General features: G+C 38.0%; 1 protein-coding gene across 1 annotated transcript; it reads left to right on the top strand.

The window, feature by feature from the left end:
* Positions 1-1,215: 1,215 nt before the first annotated feature.
* On the top strand, positions 1,216-16,626 carry LOC127645574 (serine/threonine-protein kinase 25-like). Its single transcript, XM_052129236.1, has 11 exons — positions 1,216-1,613; positions 2,032-2,262; positions 5,676-5,732; positions 5,884-5,992; positions 6,134-6,291; positions 6,620-6,805; positions 11,707-11,852; positions 12,049-12,151; positions 13,456-13,527; positions 15,241-15,377; positions 15,862-16,626. Exons 1-11 carry the CDS (start codon positions 1,584-1,586, stop codon positions 15,899-15,901), a joined length of 1,269 nt encoding a protein of 422 aa, XP_051985196.1. The 5' UTR covers positions 1,216-1,583; the 3' UTR covers positions 15,902-16,626.
* Positions 16,627-18,037: the final 1,411 nt, after the last annotated feature.

Genomic DNA, 18,037 nt, shown 5'->3' with positions numbered 1-18,037 from the left:
ACAAAGCTGGCACATATAGCCTATGTATAAGCCTTTTTGCATGGAAATTTTGAACACAAACCACACATTTTCAAATGCTACGATTTTCTGATTTGTGTGCACTGTATTTTCTACAATGTTTTTTTTTTTTTTTTTCTAGTTTAAATGTCAACTGCATAACAATCACCTTTCTGAAAAAGTGAACACCTACTTTGTTACACCAAAGGGTTAAATCTTCAATAATATCTACCTTAGATCAGAAGATCACAATTTGAAAGAAATATAAAAGGAAAAACAATAGGATAATATACTATTTTTATTTAATGGTACAGCAGTGAGGTCTCTGGGATCCTTTAGCTTCCTGAATATTTAATTTTTCCAGAAATTATACACATGTGGCAATATTTGCAACATTCATAAGCTTATTGGGGTTATTTTTATGTGTGCCATTGATTTGTTTGAAATACTTTAATTGAATCAAGTAATTGAATTAAACAATCTAGAGCCATCTTACGCTACAAAGGATTTGTATTCTTTGTGTATATTGCCACCTACTGGTCTTGGAGATTTATAGTAGAAAAGGACTTAATTATTGATCTGTTTCTCACCCACACCTATCATATCATTTCTGAAGACATGGATTTAACCACTGGAGTCTTATGGATTACATTTATGCTGCCTTTATTTTGTTTTTGAAGTTTCAAACTTCTGGTCACCTTTCACTTGCATTATGTGGACCTACAAAGCGGAGATATTCTTCTAAAAAATCTTCGTTTGTGTTCACCAGAAGAAAGAAAGACATACAAATCTGGGATGGCATGAGGTTGTGTAAATGATGAGAGAATTTAAATTTTGGGGTAAACTATCTCTTTAAAGATAAAGATATGACTTTCTATAAAGCTTATTCCAGAGGGCTTTAAGATATAAGACATTAGGCTACTTTATAAGTTTCAGTAAAGATGCTTTGAAAGGATGTGTATTGTGAAAAGCACTATAAAATATAAAACAATTACCTGACTGGTTACTGTTTCATGAGGTGGTGGTTTATGTGTTTGTTTTTAGTATTACATTTGGAACAAATCTGAATTTTATATAAAAAACGAATATAAAACGAATGACCAGATAGAAGACAAGTTAATTTTACCCATCTGCTAGCTAGTTAATTTCTTACCTTTCTAAACCGCCAATAACAAGTGGAACTCCACCTCCCACAATTCCGCATTCGTTGAATCAAAACACGCGCATGCTCCTCTGCACCTATTATTTTGTTCTCCTGGAAGCAATAAATGAAGAACCGCCCGAACGTGCTCTGGTCAATGATAAATATTTACACGCTGAAATATATTTGCTCGTAAGCAAGCGTTTTCATACATGGAGTTACACGACACCTAGTTCTTATTCTGGCCAGGCTGCGGGGTTTGCCATCAAGGGTCTGGAGGCCAAAAACACGGCTGACCGACAGGACATGCAGAGGTGTTTTTCTATGTAAAAGCTAGCGAGCTGAGCTGGGAACCGGAGGAGCAAAACGCTGAAGAGTTTTCCAGCACCCCTCCTTTGGCAGAAAAGGCTACAGCTGCTCTCATCCACGCCGACAAGCCGTTAGGATGGCGCACCTCCGCGACATGCAGAATCAGGTAAATCCGAAGCCCAGCTGAGTCTGTTCATTCAAGATACAGGGGAATTAATCTCATTATCATTCATTGACAGGAAGGTGTAGTGCCAGCCTGTCATGTCATGCTTGTCACTTCTTTATTTGTAATAATTTAGCTGTAAACCCAGGTACTGCTATTGTTGTCTAACGGTACATTATGTTTGGGAAATTGTTTTAATGTAGATCCTCAAAGCTTGACATTTTCTTCTCAACTTCTTTTCTTCACTTTTATGTCATGTCTGTCATTTTAATTGCAATTTTACATATGCTTAAACTTGTGCAGACATGCATGCAAGAGCATTCCACTGTATCTAACGTAGGATATTGTCATTTTTAATCTAAACCTGTGATTGACAGTGTATCCTACATGACAGCTGCACTGTCTCTTACATACTCACTAGAATTCCCGGCTTGACCCGGAGCAGTATTTCACAAAGCAGGAGCGCATTGGGAAAGGGTCTTTTGGTGAGGTCTACAAGGGCATCAACAATCGTACCAAAGAGGTGGTGGCCATCAAGATCATTGACCTGGAGGAGGCAGAAGATGAGATCGAGGACATTCAGCAGGAGATCACGGTGCTCAGCCAGTGTGACAGCCCTTATGTCACCAAATACTATGGCTCATTTCTGAAGGTAAACTCTCCCATTGGTATAGATCTTGGGCGTGTACAAAATACTAAGATTGCTTTTACATCATACGTTTACTTTACATCATCTTTTAAAGGAAGTTCGCCCAAAAATGAAAATTATTTCATCATTTACTCACCCTCTTTCTTTCACCTCACTTTCTTTTTTCTTTTTAACACAAATTAATATTTTTATTTAATCAATAAATCGATCAACCAAATTATTGGCCAAGTACGATACACTTAAAAGGATTTTTTCTTGGTACATTGTTCCACAACATAAATACATAAAGTTTCCAGTATACAATGCAACCATTGTCCAGTACACAATAAAGATGCAGTGCTGTGATAAAGAACAGATTTTTGCATATTTTTAATTCTGAATTGTTTTTGATCTTCAAACGAGATGTAAAATAAAACAAAGGTAACCTGAGTAAACACAAAATACAGTTTTCAAATATACACTGGCAGCCAAAAGTTTGGACTAATGTACAGATTTTGCTGTTTCGGAAGAAAATGTGTACTTTTTTTATTTCTTTCTCCCCAATATGGAATGCCCAATTCCCAATGCGCTCAAAGTCCTCATGGTGGTGTAGTGACTCTCCTCAATCCGGATGGTGGAGGAGGAATCTCAGTTGCCTCTGCGTCTTTGACCATCAATCGGCGTATCTTATCATGTGGCTGGTTGAGCGTGTTACCGCGGAGACGTAGTGCGTGTGGAGACTCATACTATTCTCTGTGGCATCCACGCACAACTCCCCACTGATGTAAAAATCAGCACCATCACTATTTGGAAAAAAGGCATTTTTGATTCAATCTAGACGGGCCCCATTTCCAGCAGCCATCACTCAAACACCTTATCCTTTTGTAATCATGCTAAATTGCTAATTTGGTTCTAGAAAATCACTTGCCATTATATCAAGCACAGCTGAAAGCTATTTGGATCGTTAAATGAAGCTTAACGTTGTCTTTGTTTTTGAGTTGCCACAGTATGCAAAAGACTGGCATGTATTAAGGTAAATATTAGGTCAAAAAATGGCTAAAAATAAACCGCTTTCTCTAGAAACTCGTCACTCAATCATTGTTTTGAGGAATGAAGGAATACAATGCTTGAAATTGCCAAAAAACTGAAGATTTCACACAAAGGTGTACACTACAGTCTTCAAAGCCAAAGGACAACTGGCTCTAACAAGGACCGAATGAGACGTGGAAGGCCAGATGTACAACTAAACAAGAGGATAAGTACATCAGAATCTCTAGTTTGAGAAATAGACTTCACACATGTCCTCAGCTGACAGCTTCAATGAATTCTACCCTCTCAACACAAGTTTCATGTACAACAGTAAAGAGAAGACAGAGGGGTGTAGGCCTTATGGGGAGAATTGAAAAGAAAAAGCCAATTTTGAAACAGAAAAACAAAAAGTAAAGCATAGAGTGGGCAAAGAATCTCCGGCATTGGAAAAGAGTGTTATGGATCTTAACCCCATTTGAGCTTTTGTGGGATCATCTAGACTGTAAAGTGTGTGAGAAGTGCCCAACAAAACAGCCAAATCTATGTGCAAGTGCTACAGGAAGTGTGGGGTGAAATGTCACCTGAGTATCTGGACAAACTGACAGCTAGAGGATCTGCAAAGCTGTCATTGCTGCATGTGGAGGGCTGTTTTGATGAGAACTATTTGAAGTAGTTTAAGAAGTTCTGAACATTTGTTTTTCAAATTGTAATAGTAATTTTTCTTTCCATAAGAGCAAAATCTGTACATTATTCCAAACTTTTGGCCACCTATATATATATATATATATATATATATATATATATATATATATATATAATAAATTTTTTTGAAGCAAAATAGTAACTCTTATATCACCCATGTGAAAAATAAACTTCCCCCTTAAACTTAATAGCTGGTTGTGCCACCTTTAGCAGCAACAACTGCAACCAAACCCTTCAGATAATTGGAGATCAGTCTTTCAGAATGCTGTGGTGAAATTTTGGCCCACTCTTCTTTGCAGAACTGCAAAGTTTTGCCAACTTCATGCTGCTGAAAAAGTTCTATTTAGGTGTTTATTTGAATGAACAGGACTGGCAGTAATCAGCCCTGGGTGTGTCTAGTCCAGCTGAACCCCATTATAAGTGCAGTTTCATAGATTTGGGGATTTAGTAACTAAGGGGGCAAATTATTTTCACACAGGCCCTGTTGGTATTGGATAACTTTTTTGCTTCAATAAATTACATTATCATTTAAAAACTGTATTTTGTATTTACTCAGATTGCCTTTGTTTTATGTTAGATTTGGTTTGAATTTTTGAACAATGTAGTATGAGATACACATACAAACAGAAGAAATCAGGATGGGGGCAAATGCTTTTTCACAGCACTGTACAATACAATGCAAGGCAGTGTAAAATGGAACAGTGCACATTCAAGGTGTGCTGGGGAAAAGTGCAATTTAAATGTATTGGATCAAAATTTAATAAATCAAGTGATAATAAATAGGAGTTGAAAATATGTCCAGTGTGTAGTGTCTGTTGTCCTACTTTTGTGTCTGGTAGTTTGTTTTTATGATTCAGCCCACTTCCTGGATCTTGACTCCTACTAATCCTGAAGTAGAATATGAACATATTTTCGAAACATATCTCAGTTCTGTTGGTCCATTCAATGCAAGTTTAACACAAATTAAGATTTTTATTTAATCAATAAATCGATCAACCAATTTATTGGCCTATAACTTTTTAGCTCTAAAAAGCTCAAAACGGCAGCATAAAAGTTATCCATAAGACTCCAGTGGTTTAATTCAGGTCTTCAGAAGCGATATTATAAGTGTAGTTGAGAAACAGATCAATATTTAAGTCCTTTTTTACTATAAATGTCCCCTTTCACTTCCACATTCTTCTTTTTTGGTTTTTGGTGATTCACATTCTTCATGCATATCACCACCTAGTGGGCAGGCAGGAGAATTTATAGTAAAAAGGACTAAAATACTGATCTGTTTTGTCACCTACACCTATAAAATAATTTGTATTACTTTTATGCTGCCTTTTTATAATTTATTGGAACTTCAAAGTTCTGGCCACCATTGAATGGGCCAACAGAGCTGAGATATTCTTCTTAAAATCTTTGTGTGTAGCATATGTTCATTTTTGGGTGAACTATCCGTTTAAGCATGACATGCCCATTAGATATCAGTCAGAAACTTGTGCGTACACTCAATCTTCAAGACAAACAACTCAGCAAAAAAGTTTATCCAAAGTCACTTCAATCACAATGTGCATTTCCTGGAAATCAAACCAGGCATTGCTAATGGCATGTACTTAAGTATTTATTATTAAAATATGAAAATATTTAACATTTTCATGTCATTTGTTTTATTATTTTTATGATTCACATAGAAATTATGTTATTTTTGTCATCGTCTGAAGGGAACAAAGCTGTGGATCATCATGGAGTATTTAGGAGGCGGCTCTGCTTTAGATCTTGTAAGTACAACAACAGTGGCTCCCCAATTACTTTCATGATAATAATTTCATGTGTTATCTTAAAAACTACAAGCTTTAGACTTGTATCTTGATCTTGACATGGTGAAAACAGAAATTAAATTTGTCTCTTATTTTCCTCCCCACTTCTCAGCTGAAACCAGGGCCACTAGAGGAGACATACATTGCCACAATACTGCGGGAGATTCTGAAGGGACTGGAATACTTGCATTCAGAGAGGAAGATTCACCGCGATATCAAAGGTGTGATAACATGCACGTCTGCCTACTCAATCAGGCTAGCTTGGAATATGTTCATATTTAATCACTTGGTTTCTGTTTGTCAAAATGTATTTGAGAAATCTGAGGGCTGTGCTGATGATTCATGCTTTTTTCTTGTGGCAGCTGCCAACGTGCTGTTGTCTGAGCAGGGGGATGTGAAGCTAGCAGACTTTGGTGTGGCGGGACAGCTCACAGACACCCAGATCAAGAGAAACACTTTTGTGGGAACTCCTTTCTGGATGGCTCCAGAGGTCATCAAACAGTCTGCTTATGACTTTAAGGTGCGGAAATTCTGCAGAGACAGGACTGGCGGTCTTAGCATGCAAGAGAACAATCTGGTTATTTACGATTTCCATGCACTGGCAAAATATTAATGTGCAAAGGTGCTTGCAGAGCTTTGAAAACACACGTTCAGCACTCTGGCGGAAATGCTTCGGTGGTAAAACTTTTCCAAAGTCTTTTTTTAAAGTGGTGAGCATGGAGTTTTTATTTTAGCATTGTAGCAGCTAATTATATTATTTCCCCAGACATTTATATTATGTCATGATGGAATCATTAATCACCTATCGAGATGAAACTTAAACTTTTTGGTTTTCTTCTTGACTGCAGGCAGACATTTGGTCCTTGGGAATCACAGCTATCGAACTAGCAAAGGGGGAACCCCCAAACTCAGACCTCCACCCAATGCGAGTGCTGTTTCTCATTCCCAAGAACTCTCCCCCGACACTGGAAGGGTCCTACAGCAAACCCTTCAAAGAGTTTGTGGAGGCCTGTCTCAATAAAGATCCTCGCTTTGTGAGTATTTGGCATTGGGTTATATAACAGAATTTTCCATGTAAGCCCAACAAATAAAAGACTGGGAAATTTCTATAGTGAATATAAATTGTTCTAGTTATGCTTTCCTGTAAAATATTTAATCAGCTAAATATTGTTTTTATAGCCTGTGTAGAGGAAAACTTATGCCCTGTTCAGTGTTCACACATACAACAAAATTGTTTAATGCCGCTAGTCCCTTTAAAGTACCTCTGCGTATCTGAAATTGTGTACTGTAACTGTATGGACTGTATTTGATTGACATGATTCTTGACCGGTAAAACAGTACGTTCTTTAGGTATACATGCAAGTAGTATGAAAAGATTACAGACAGTATTCATCCGGGGACATGGGTAATGACCCTTGAACCAAATAAATTATATATAAACAACAAGCTTGAATAATAATCTACTCTGGTTTTGTTAAACAAGCAACAAAACAACTTTTTTGTTATTTACAAAAATCAGCCATAACATTAAAACCACCTGCCTAATATTGTGTAGGTCCCCCTCGTGCCACCAAAACAGCAAGAACCCATGTCTCAGAATAGATAATAATCTTCTCACCACAACTGTACAGAGTTGTTATCTGAGTTACCGTAGACTTTGTCAGTTCAAACTAATCTGGCCATTCTCTGTTGACCTCTCTCATCAACAAGGCACTTCCGTCCACAGAACTGCCGCTCACTGGATGTTTTTTGTTTTTGGCATCATTTAGGCTTAATTCTAGACTGTTGTGGGTGAAAAAAGGAGCTCAGCAGTTACAGAAATACTCAAACCAGCAAGTCTGGCACCAAAAATCATCCATGCGATTATGTAATCAGCCAATCATGTGGCTGCAGTGCATAAAATCTTGCAGATACAGGTCAGGAGCTTCAGTTAAATTTCACATCAACCATCAGAATGGGGAAAAATGATCTCAGTGATTTGGACTGTGGCATGATTGTTGGTGCCAGATGAGCTGGTTTGAGTATTTCTATAACTGCTGATCTCTTGGGATTTTAACAAACAACAGTCTCTAGAATTTACACAGAATGGTGCCAAAAACTAAAAAAACATCAGTGAGCGGCAGTTCTGTGGACGGAAATGCCTTGTTGAGAGAGGTCAACAGAGAATGGCCAGACTTGTTCGAACTGACAAAGTCTACGGTAACTCCAAGTCATTTAGGATATCTACTTTGTGCATGACACAAGTAATTTTTCAAACAATTGTTTACAGAGAGATTTTTTTCACTTTTCATTGACTATATGTGGAGTGGTGGTGGCGTAGTGGCTAAAACACAGGGCTGTTATTCAGAAGGTCGCTGGTTCGAACCCAACAGCCACCACCATTGTGCCCTTGAGCAAGGCACTTAACTCCAGGTTGTTCCGGGGGATTGTCCCTGTAATAAGTGCACTGTAAGTCGCTTTGGATAAAAGCGTCTGCCAAATGCATAAATGTAAATGTAAATATCACTGTTCCAATGGGTCAGAAGTTTGCATACACCAAATTAAATGTGCCTTTAAGCAGCTTCGAAAATTCCAGAAAATTATGTTAATCCTTTAGGCAATTAGCCAATTAGCTTCTGATAGGCTGATTGTAGTCAGTTGGAGGTGTACCTGTGGATGTATTTTAAGGCCTACCTTCAAACCCTGTGCCTCTGCTCGACATCATAGGAAAATCAAAAGAAATGAGACAAGACCTCATACAAAAATTGTGGACCTCCACAAGTCTGGTTCATCCTTGGGACCAATTTCCAAATGCTTGAATGTACCACGTGCATCTGTAAGAACAATATTACGCAATTATAAACACCATGGGACCATGCAGCCATCATTCCGCTCAGGAAAGTGTCGCATTCTGTCTCCTAGAGATGAACGTAATTTGGTGCGAAAAGTGCAAATCAATTCCAGAACAACAGCAAAGGACCTTGTGAGGATGCGGGAGGAAACAGGTAGACAATTATCTATATCCACAGTAAAACTAGTCCTATATTGACATAAACTGAAAAGCTGCTCAGCAAGGAAGAAGCCACTGCTCCAAAACCACTATACAAAAGCCAGACTACAGTTTACAAGTGCGCATAGGGATAAAGATCTTACATTTTGGAGAAATATCCTCTGGTCTGATTAAACAAAAATGTTACTGTTTGGCAAAAATGACCATCGTTATGTTTGGAGAAGAAAGTGTGAGGCATGCAAGCCGAAGAACACCATCCCAACCGTGACGCATGGGGGTGCTTTTCTGCAGGAGGGACTGGTGCACTTCACAAAATAGATGGCATCATGAAGTAAATGATGTGAACATTTTGAAACGACATCAGCCAGGAAGTTAAAGCTATGTCACAAATGGGTCTTCCAAATGGACAATAACCCCAAGCATACCTCCAAAGTTGTGGCAAAATGGCTCTAGGACATTGGAGTGGCCATCACAGACTTCAATCCGATAGAAAATTTGCAGGCAAACCAGAAAAAGCGTGTGCAAGCATATTACACCAGTTCTGTTTGGAGGAATGGGCAGAAATTCCAGCAACTTATTGTGAGAAAGTGGAAGGCTACCCAAAACATTTGACAGAAGTTAAACAATTTAACTGCAAATACTAACAAAGTGTATGTAAACTTCTGTCCCATTGGTAATGTGATGAAAGAAATAAAAGCTGAAATTAATATCTCTCTCTATTATTATTCTGACATTTCGCATTCTTAAAATAAAGTAGTGATCCTAACTGACCTAAGACTGGGAATGTTTTCTACGATTAAATGTTAGGAATTGTAAAAAACTGAGTTTAAATGTATTTGGCTAAGGTGTATGTAAACTTCTGACTTCAGCTGTATATCACATACAGTAAAAGCAAGCTGTCCAAATCATGGTTCAGCATCTTTCTTTTCAATCCAGCGTTTTGAACATGACTCATTAGCTCCCAAGGTATTATGGGATTGTCAAGTATCCAGTCGATCCACACTTCAGAATCCCGCAGGAAATAGCAGGTCATCTGGGTATTTCTTGCTTAATGTTTTATGAAAACTGCCTATTCCTGACATACTGTTTTTGGCATACTATAAAGGAAGGAGGTATGGATATTCGGACACAGCGTATGTCGCTAGTGGCCATTCATACTGCTGTCGCTCTAAATTTATATGTGGACCGTACATCTGGCCATTTAGTTTTTTGAAAATCTGATCACCGATGAGACCTTGTTGGTAAAACAAAGATATAATTCTAATTTTGCAAGGAATTATTGACACTAAAAATGTATGTGAGAGTGTTTTATATACTGTAAATTGCTGCAGCGGTGCTCAATGCATCATATCAATAACAAGATGAATGTTCTATCAATGTAGCTATCAAACTCCCTCAGACTTCTTTTCCACGTCTAATTTTTTTTATTTCTGTATATCCATGCACATTCCTGGAAATTCAAGAAAAATTGGTCAAGCACAAAATTGCAAAACATTAATCTTTTAATGGTCTCTAAAACATATCATTGGTCAGAAAATTTGCAATAATTAAGCAAATGCACACGTGGTGCACTTCTCGTTAACTTTTGCTTCAGTGAACTGTTTGGGGGAATAGCTGGAAACAGGGAAATTCACTTATATAGTCTTCATTTATGCAAAGGACAAATCATGATAAAGATCAAAATAACACGTCTGGGTGTACAAATGTTTCCAAAACTATCTTCTGGTATATTTTTCTTTTTTTCTTAAATGATTAGTCATTAGTTGTTGATCTGATGCACCCCATTAAAGGCCTGATAACAAGCTCAGAAATGAGTGATTGAGCAATCTACAATATGCAGTGTTGTGAGTCCCAAGATAAAGGAGTGAGAAAATCTGCAATTTTAGGAACACTGTTTAGTATCTCCTCTGAAGGATGGGTGGCTTTTTTACAGTATAGTGTTCCCATCATTATACTAGGGCATTCAGATCCACACAGAACGCTGGGTGAGCACCTTCTGCTGGCTTCCCTAATACCTCTTCTAGCAGCAACCTTAGTTTTCCCTTATTTGGTCTCCCATCCAGGTACTGACCAGGCTCAACCCTGCTTGGCTTTAGTGAGCAACCGTTCTTGAGCTACAGGGTGATATGGCTGCTGGCCGTATGAATGCATCTCCATGAAGAATGGAGGAAGAGGTGTCATGGTGTGGGGAGCCTTTTCTGCTGCTTCACTGTGAAAAGTCAATTAATGCTTTGGAGTACAGGAGAAAATGGCAGAAAGGCTTGCTTCCCACAATTGAAAAGTTGTTTTCTAAAGCGGAATGATCAGATGTTATTTTTCTAAAGACAATGCCCCTGCCCACACCGCAAAGACCACCAAGAAGTGGCTCGAGAACAAGTCCATCAGGATCATGTTTTGGCCTGGTCAGAGTTCAGATTTGAATGGGAAACTTTTTTTAACTATTCATCAACATGAGTGAAACAACATTGACTCTTATTTCTGTAAAAACATGTCTGCAGGTTTACCCACAAGGCTTTAACATTTAAAGAAACCAAAGCTGTCTCTCATGTCGCCGGAAGTCACCAGCTCTCATTGAAAATGAATGAAATCATGTCGCTCAGAGTTGCATGTGTGAACTGAGTTTGAAAGGAGTTATTTTCGATTTGTGAGTGATGGAATCATTAAAGTCATTTATTTTCAATTAATTGGATGAACTGGTTCATAAATTGTTCTAAGTGATTCATTAACAAATCAGTCTTAATCGAAACTTATCTTTATCCATTAATCACAAATAATAAAAAATAAAAAAAAACATGGAACATTCATGGAAAATTATTGGTAAAAAAGAAAAAACGTGTGAGAACCCTAACTAATACATTTAAATCATGCAGACATCTCTAGCTGTTTAAAAGCCTAATTAAAAGAATTTAGTATATTGACCAAGACTTCACTGGTCTGTTTGTACAGCGGCCCACCGCCAAGGAGTTACTGAAGCACAAATTCATCACACGCTACACCAAGAAAACGTCCTATCTGACAGAGCTCATTGACCGATACCGTCGCTGGAAGTCTGAGGGCCACGGGGACGAGTCTAGCTCAGATGATTCTGACATGTACGTCAGCCATCCATTATGATGTACATGCAATCAATAATTCTTGCCCTCTCATTCATAATGATATATTATTAATTTCTGTCTTCTCTCATTACTTGGAGCACCATCCTTTTAAGTGGATTACTGATGAGTTGATCCTGATTATTTCAATTTTTTAAATGAGGCATATTCTCCATTTCTCCACATACATTAACAGGGATGGAGACAGTGATGACCGAGACCAGTGTCCCATATGGACGTTCCCCACTGTCCGGCACAGCTCTATGAATAAGCTCCAGAAGGGCTACACAAACACAGAGGTGAGCACTCGATCAACATGTTTGAAGTTTTTGTTTTAGCAAAATGGCAAGTACTGGTGTAATCTTATTACTGCAGTTGCTTTAAGCCATAAAGACCTGACAAATTTTTTGATTTAGAAAGATTTAGAGTTGAAGTTTGAGTCGTAGCCTTGTGGGCAGTGTTCGGTTGCATCATTGGTGACCTGAGTTCGAGTACCGGCTTGAAGTTCTTTCCCTTTTTATATATATATATATATATATATATCTCCATTACTGTTTTAGGCAGTTGTGAAAAATTTTGCTTAGTGAGGATGTCTTCAAAATAATGCTGTAAATAGTTTTCATTTATCAATTAACAACATACAAAGTCCAGTAAACATACAAACGCTAAATCAATATTTGATGTGGTCACCTTTGACTTTAAAACAGCACCAATTCTCCTAGGTACACCTGGACACAGTTTTTATTGGTTGATGGCAGATAGGATATTACAAGCTTCTTGGAGAATTCGCCACAGTTCTTCTATCTTTTAGGCTGTCTCAATTGCTTCTGTCTCTTTATATAATCCCAGAGTGCCCTGTTCTTGGATGGTCTGGTTTGAGTATTTCTATAACTGCTGATCTCCTGGGATTTTCACGCACAACAGTCTCTACAATTTACTCAGAATGGTGCCAAAAACAAAAAACATCCAGTGAGCGGCAGTTCTGCAGACAGAAATGCCTTGTTGATGAAAGAAGTCAACAGAGACTAGCCAGATTGGTTTGAACTGACAAAGTCTACGATAAATCAGATAACCGCTCTGTACAATTGTGGTGAGAAGAATAGCATGTATGTATATATTTATTATTATTTTATTTGTAAATATAGTATTGCCATTTAGGTTTCAAACCCAACTTTGTGTCATGTTGTGAAGCATGACATGATTTGTGACATTGCAGAGAATCGTGTTTGCAAATGTACATGGATGCAAATACGGAGAGCATTTTCACATGGATTGCCACATTTCTAAGGTTGCAAACTGTGCTGTGTATGTATCATTTCCATTGCTTGAACATTTGTAAATTCATCCTCAAGTAAGTGGTGGCAATGTTGCTGCCTTGAAAACTGTGCATGTCTCAAAACGTGATCACCAGAAATGGGTTTATGTGATGTTATGTGATGGCCATTTACGTTATGGCTTTTTATTTGAGGTAAAACTGAATGTTTTGGTGAGAAAAGGTAAATGGCATGAGGTGGGCCACAGGTTAAGAACCACTGTTGTAGATTAAAAGAAAAAACATATGGGTCTCTTAGTGTTTATTATTATTATTATTTTTACCTTACAGGTAGCTGAGATGGTAAAGAGACAGCCTAAGTCACAATGTCTGTCAGCGCTGGTCTCTCCTATCTTCAGAGAGGTAACACACAATCTCTGACTCTCAGGAGCGCCATAATAGGGGGATGGGGTGGGGGTTGTTTAGGATAATTCTAAGGGCCCTAACCATACATAAGCAGAACCCCCAACTCTTTACCTGTATGATTTTGGGATAAATGGCCACTTTGCACAATGCAGGTAAGCAGCAATGAAGACTGCCCTTAGTTGTTATTAAAAGATCTAGTTTGTGGGCTCCCATTGGAGATGTTCAGTAGTTTATCGCAAAAGCGCTTTTAATTTTAAGTGCGAAATTTGCTTCCCATTTGCACGTTGCGCGGTTCGACGGGCTTCTGTGGACACGCCATACATCATGCTTGAATGATTGTGCGACGCAGCCAAACAGCGTGACACAGATTAATTGGAATGATTCTCACAGGTTTTGTATTCTGAGAATTTTCAACTTTTAAGCACTATGGTGAGTGTCCAAACATCTTATAAGGATGGACAGCTCCAGCATTCTAAACAGCATAAGGAAAACAAATTTTACAAAGGAAGAAAATGGAAAACTTGGTCCATAATTTGTTGAGATCCCGACTTTAAAGCCCTTGATTTAACTTTTTTAATTTGTACATTTGTAACACCGTATCCTAAACACATTTAGAATCTATAGCTAAAATTGCCATTATTATAATACAAAGGGAGCCGACTTCTCCTTCCTATTATATAGTTTAAATATGAATCTACAGTATAACATTTCTGTCAAAATGCAGGCTACTACAGTTGTTATTACTGTAAAGGCACACATTATGTTCTTTTTTATGCTCTCTGATTGTTGGGGGGGGGGGGGGTCTGGTTATGTTTACCATTAGATATGACTTGAAGGTGCTATTACAAGATTGACCGCAAGAATTTGAAATGGGTACTGCAGTCCAAATTCAAAATATTAGAGAGTTGTCTACCCCGCCCCAGACTCGAAGCACACGCAGGTTGCCAGAATGAGGCCACGCAACAGGAAAATTAGCCAACTCGGCATCCGTTTTAGAGGATTCGTGGGCTTTAAGCTGTCAGCATCTTCCAAAGGCATCTCCAATATTTATCCTTGTTTCACTACGCCTCTGGTCATGGTGGTTTTTAGATGGATGGCGAGGCTTTTTATGTCTGGTGGAATCTGTTGTCTCTGATCCAGTTTGTTTGCTTGTTTCCATGGCTGTAGCATGCAGTGATGTTTGCCTGCGAACTTGTTCAAATCTGGCAACCTGGCAGTGTTAAATTACTATTGGTGAGTGGGCAGTATCTGGAATGGAAACTTCAAAGTAGAATATACTGACTGTAGCACTGTTATTGGAGAAGCCAGTATTTCAGCTTAGCGTGTTTCCTAATTCTCTAATGACATATTATGGTCATTTTATGATTTAGTACAGTAAAAATATTACAAAGCAATTTTAAGTAAAGACTTAAAACATACTTGACTTGTATGACTTTAAAACATTTTTTTTTTTAAAAAGCTCCGGGTTGCGATATGATAGGGGGCCAAAGCATAAAATTGTCAGGGGGCCCAAAAAACCTAATAGTGCCCCTGATGACTCTCACCTCCAATGCATACAATCAAACACCCTAATTAGAGTTTTCAGTGTTAAACGCAGCACTCTCTTTTAATCTTTATGCTTGTGAACATGGCAGCAACAGATAAGCCGACAATGAAGTGTAATAAACGATGTGTTATATGGAGTTAAGCGTAAATCTGTCTGCTCTCCAGATGAAAGAGAAGAGGAGGGCATGCGGAGGCGGAATGGGTGCCATAGAGGAGCTGGAAAACGCCTTTAACCTGGCAGAGGAATCCTGCCCGGGCATCTCTGACCTCTTGGTCACACACATGATGGAGAGAGTTTGCAGGTGAGCAGACCCTTATAAATAAAGTACTGTGGAGGTAACGTGGTACAGTGATTGTATCAGATGGTACTAAATGATCACAAAATTCATGTAGTATCGTATTTACGTAGTGCTACCATGGTACCATGTCCAAACAAATTTTTTGTTAATGGAGCCCTCACTTGTAATAGAAATGAACTGAATTAAAATACACTTTGACTAGAATGTAATAAACTCTAAATACTGTATAATACATCTAAAAAAGTATAAATATACATGTTATTATAAATACTTTATGAACAGCAGCCTAAAGAACAAAGCAGAGGAAATTCACAACACTTCACCACACCCGTTGATGTTAAATTAAATGATTGTTTAATGACTGATGCCTGAAGTATAAAGGTGTTCAAAACATTTTATTGATTTAAATGTGATGTTTTCTACTGTAATTAATGTGCCACCATGGAACAATTTTTGGAACCATTTACACTCTCTTCTCTTGTGCCAGGTTTGCTCTGAATGGCAACACCACACCATCATCCCGGTGAAGCCCCGCCCCTGCTGTTGCCCCCCCCTCCTCCTCCTCCTCCTTTTTTAATTAGTTATGATTCAATATTTTTTACAATTTTCTTTATAGAATGGAAAGTATTTAAGAGAGAGAAAAATAAACCTATGTGATTGAGTGAACTGTTTACCTGTTAGATCAAAATGTCCTATTATAAAATGTATGGAAACATTGTGTTGTGGGGTTTACTGGTGTGTGTGTGTATATATGTTTTTAGATTTTTTTTATTTTTTTTTTAACAAAAGAAAATGTAAAATTTGATTAAAAATCATGGTCAAGGACAGCTTCTTAAACAAATGTAAAATTATATTTCATATTCTAAAAACATTGTGCATCGTGGTTTGCCCATCCTGGCTAATCTGCTCTGCAAAGAATCTGCCTTATTTTCTGGGAAAAATATCTATACATTTATTAAAATTAAAATTTACCTGTGAAGCGAAACCTGGATAATATATTTAAGGGAAGATTCACCCAAAAATACACCTGAGATGGCATTAGGGTGAGTAAATGAGAGAATTTTTGGATGAATCAGTACTCTTAAAACCTGTTTTCAGAAAATGTAGTGTGTATGTACACTTGAAGTCAGAAGTTTACACACACTTAGGTTGAAATCATTAAAACACATTTTTTTAACCACTCCACAGATTTAATATTAGCAAACCATAGATCTAATTTGTGCATGAGTTATTTTTCCAATTGTTTATCATAATTCCACACACTAACTGTGCCTTAAAGCAGCTTGAAAATTCCAGAAAATGATGTCAAGCCTAATTTAGCTTCTGATTGGATTCAATTGGAGGTGAATGGTGGATGTAGAAGGCCTACCTTCAAACTCAGTTCTTCTTTGCTTGACATCATGGGAAAATCAAAAGAAATCAGCCAAGACCTCAGAAAAAAAAAAATTTGTGGACCTCCACAAGTCTGGTTCAACCTTGGGACCAATGTCCAAATGCCTGAAGGTACCACGTGCATCTGTACGAACAATAGCACGCAAGTATAAACACCATGGGACCACGCAGCCATCATTCCGCTCAAGAAGGAGATGCATTTGGTCTCCTAGAGATGAACGTAATTTGGTGTGATAAGTGCAAATGAATCCCAGAACAACAGCAAAGGGCTTTGTGAAGATGCTGGAGGAACAGGTAGACAATATCTATAGTATCTAAAACAAATCCTATATCAATATTACCTGAAAAGCTGCTCCAAAATCACCACAAAAAAAGCCAGACTACAGTTTACAAGTGCACATGGAGACAAAGATCTTTTTGGAGAAATGTCCTCTGGTCTGATGACACTAAAATTGAACTCTTTGGCCTTAACGACCATCGTTATGTTTGGAGAGAAAAAGGTGAGGCTTGCAAGCTGAAGAACAACATCCCAACCATGAAGCATGGTGGTGGCAGCATCATGTTGTGGGGGTGCTTTGCTGCAGGAGGAACTGGTGCACTTCACAAAATAGATGGTATCATGAGGAAGGAAAATTATGTGGATATATTGAAGCAACATCTCAAGACATCCGCCAGGAAGTTAAAGCCCAGTCACAAATGGCTCTTCCAAATGGACAATGACCCCAAGCATACCTCCAAAGTTGTGCAAAATGGTTAAAGGACAACAAAGTCAAGTTATTGGAGTGTCCATCACAAAGCCCTGACCTCAATCCGATAGAAAATGTGCGAGCAAGGAGGTCTACAAACCTGACTCAGTTACGCCAGTTCTGCCTGGAGGAATGATCCAAAATTCCAGCAACTTATTGTGAGAAGCTTGTGGAAGGCTACCCAAATGTTTGACCCAAGTTAAACAATGTAACGGCAATGCTTTCAAATACTAACAAAGTGTATGTTAACTTCTGTCCCACTGGGAATGTGATGAAAGAAATGTAAAAAGGCAGGGAAAACTGCTAAAAATACATAGATTTGCCCCTTGAAGGTCTCTGCATTGTTCTGTCTTTTCTGAGCACTGAAGTAAAGCAATTATTGTTAATAATTTGCACTTTACGAATTCATCCCGTTATTAATTTTATCTGACTTTTATATTAATCTGACTCCAATTTTAAGTTGACCTCTAATTTAGATTAAGGCTCTAATTACTTACTGATCATTCTTTTATTTTAATATTTTAA

The sequence above is a fragment of the Xyrauchen texanus genome, chromosome 6, assembly GCF_025860055.1.
Source record: "Xyrauchen texanus isolate HMW12.3.18 chromosome 6, RBS_HiC_50CHRs, whole genome shotgun sequence".
Lineage (NCBI taxonomy): Eukaryota > Metazoa > Chordata > Actinopteri > Cypriniformes > Catostomidae > Xyrauchen > Xyrauchen texanus.
This window is presented reverse-complemented; position numbering and strand designations above follow the sequence as displayed.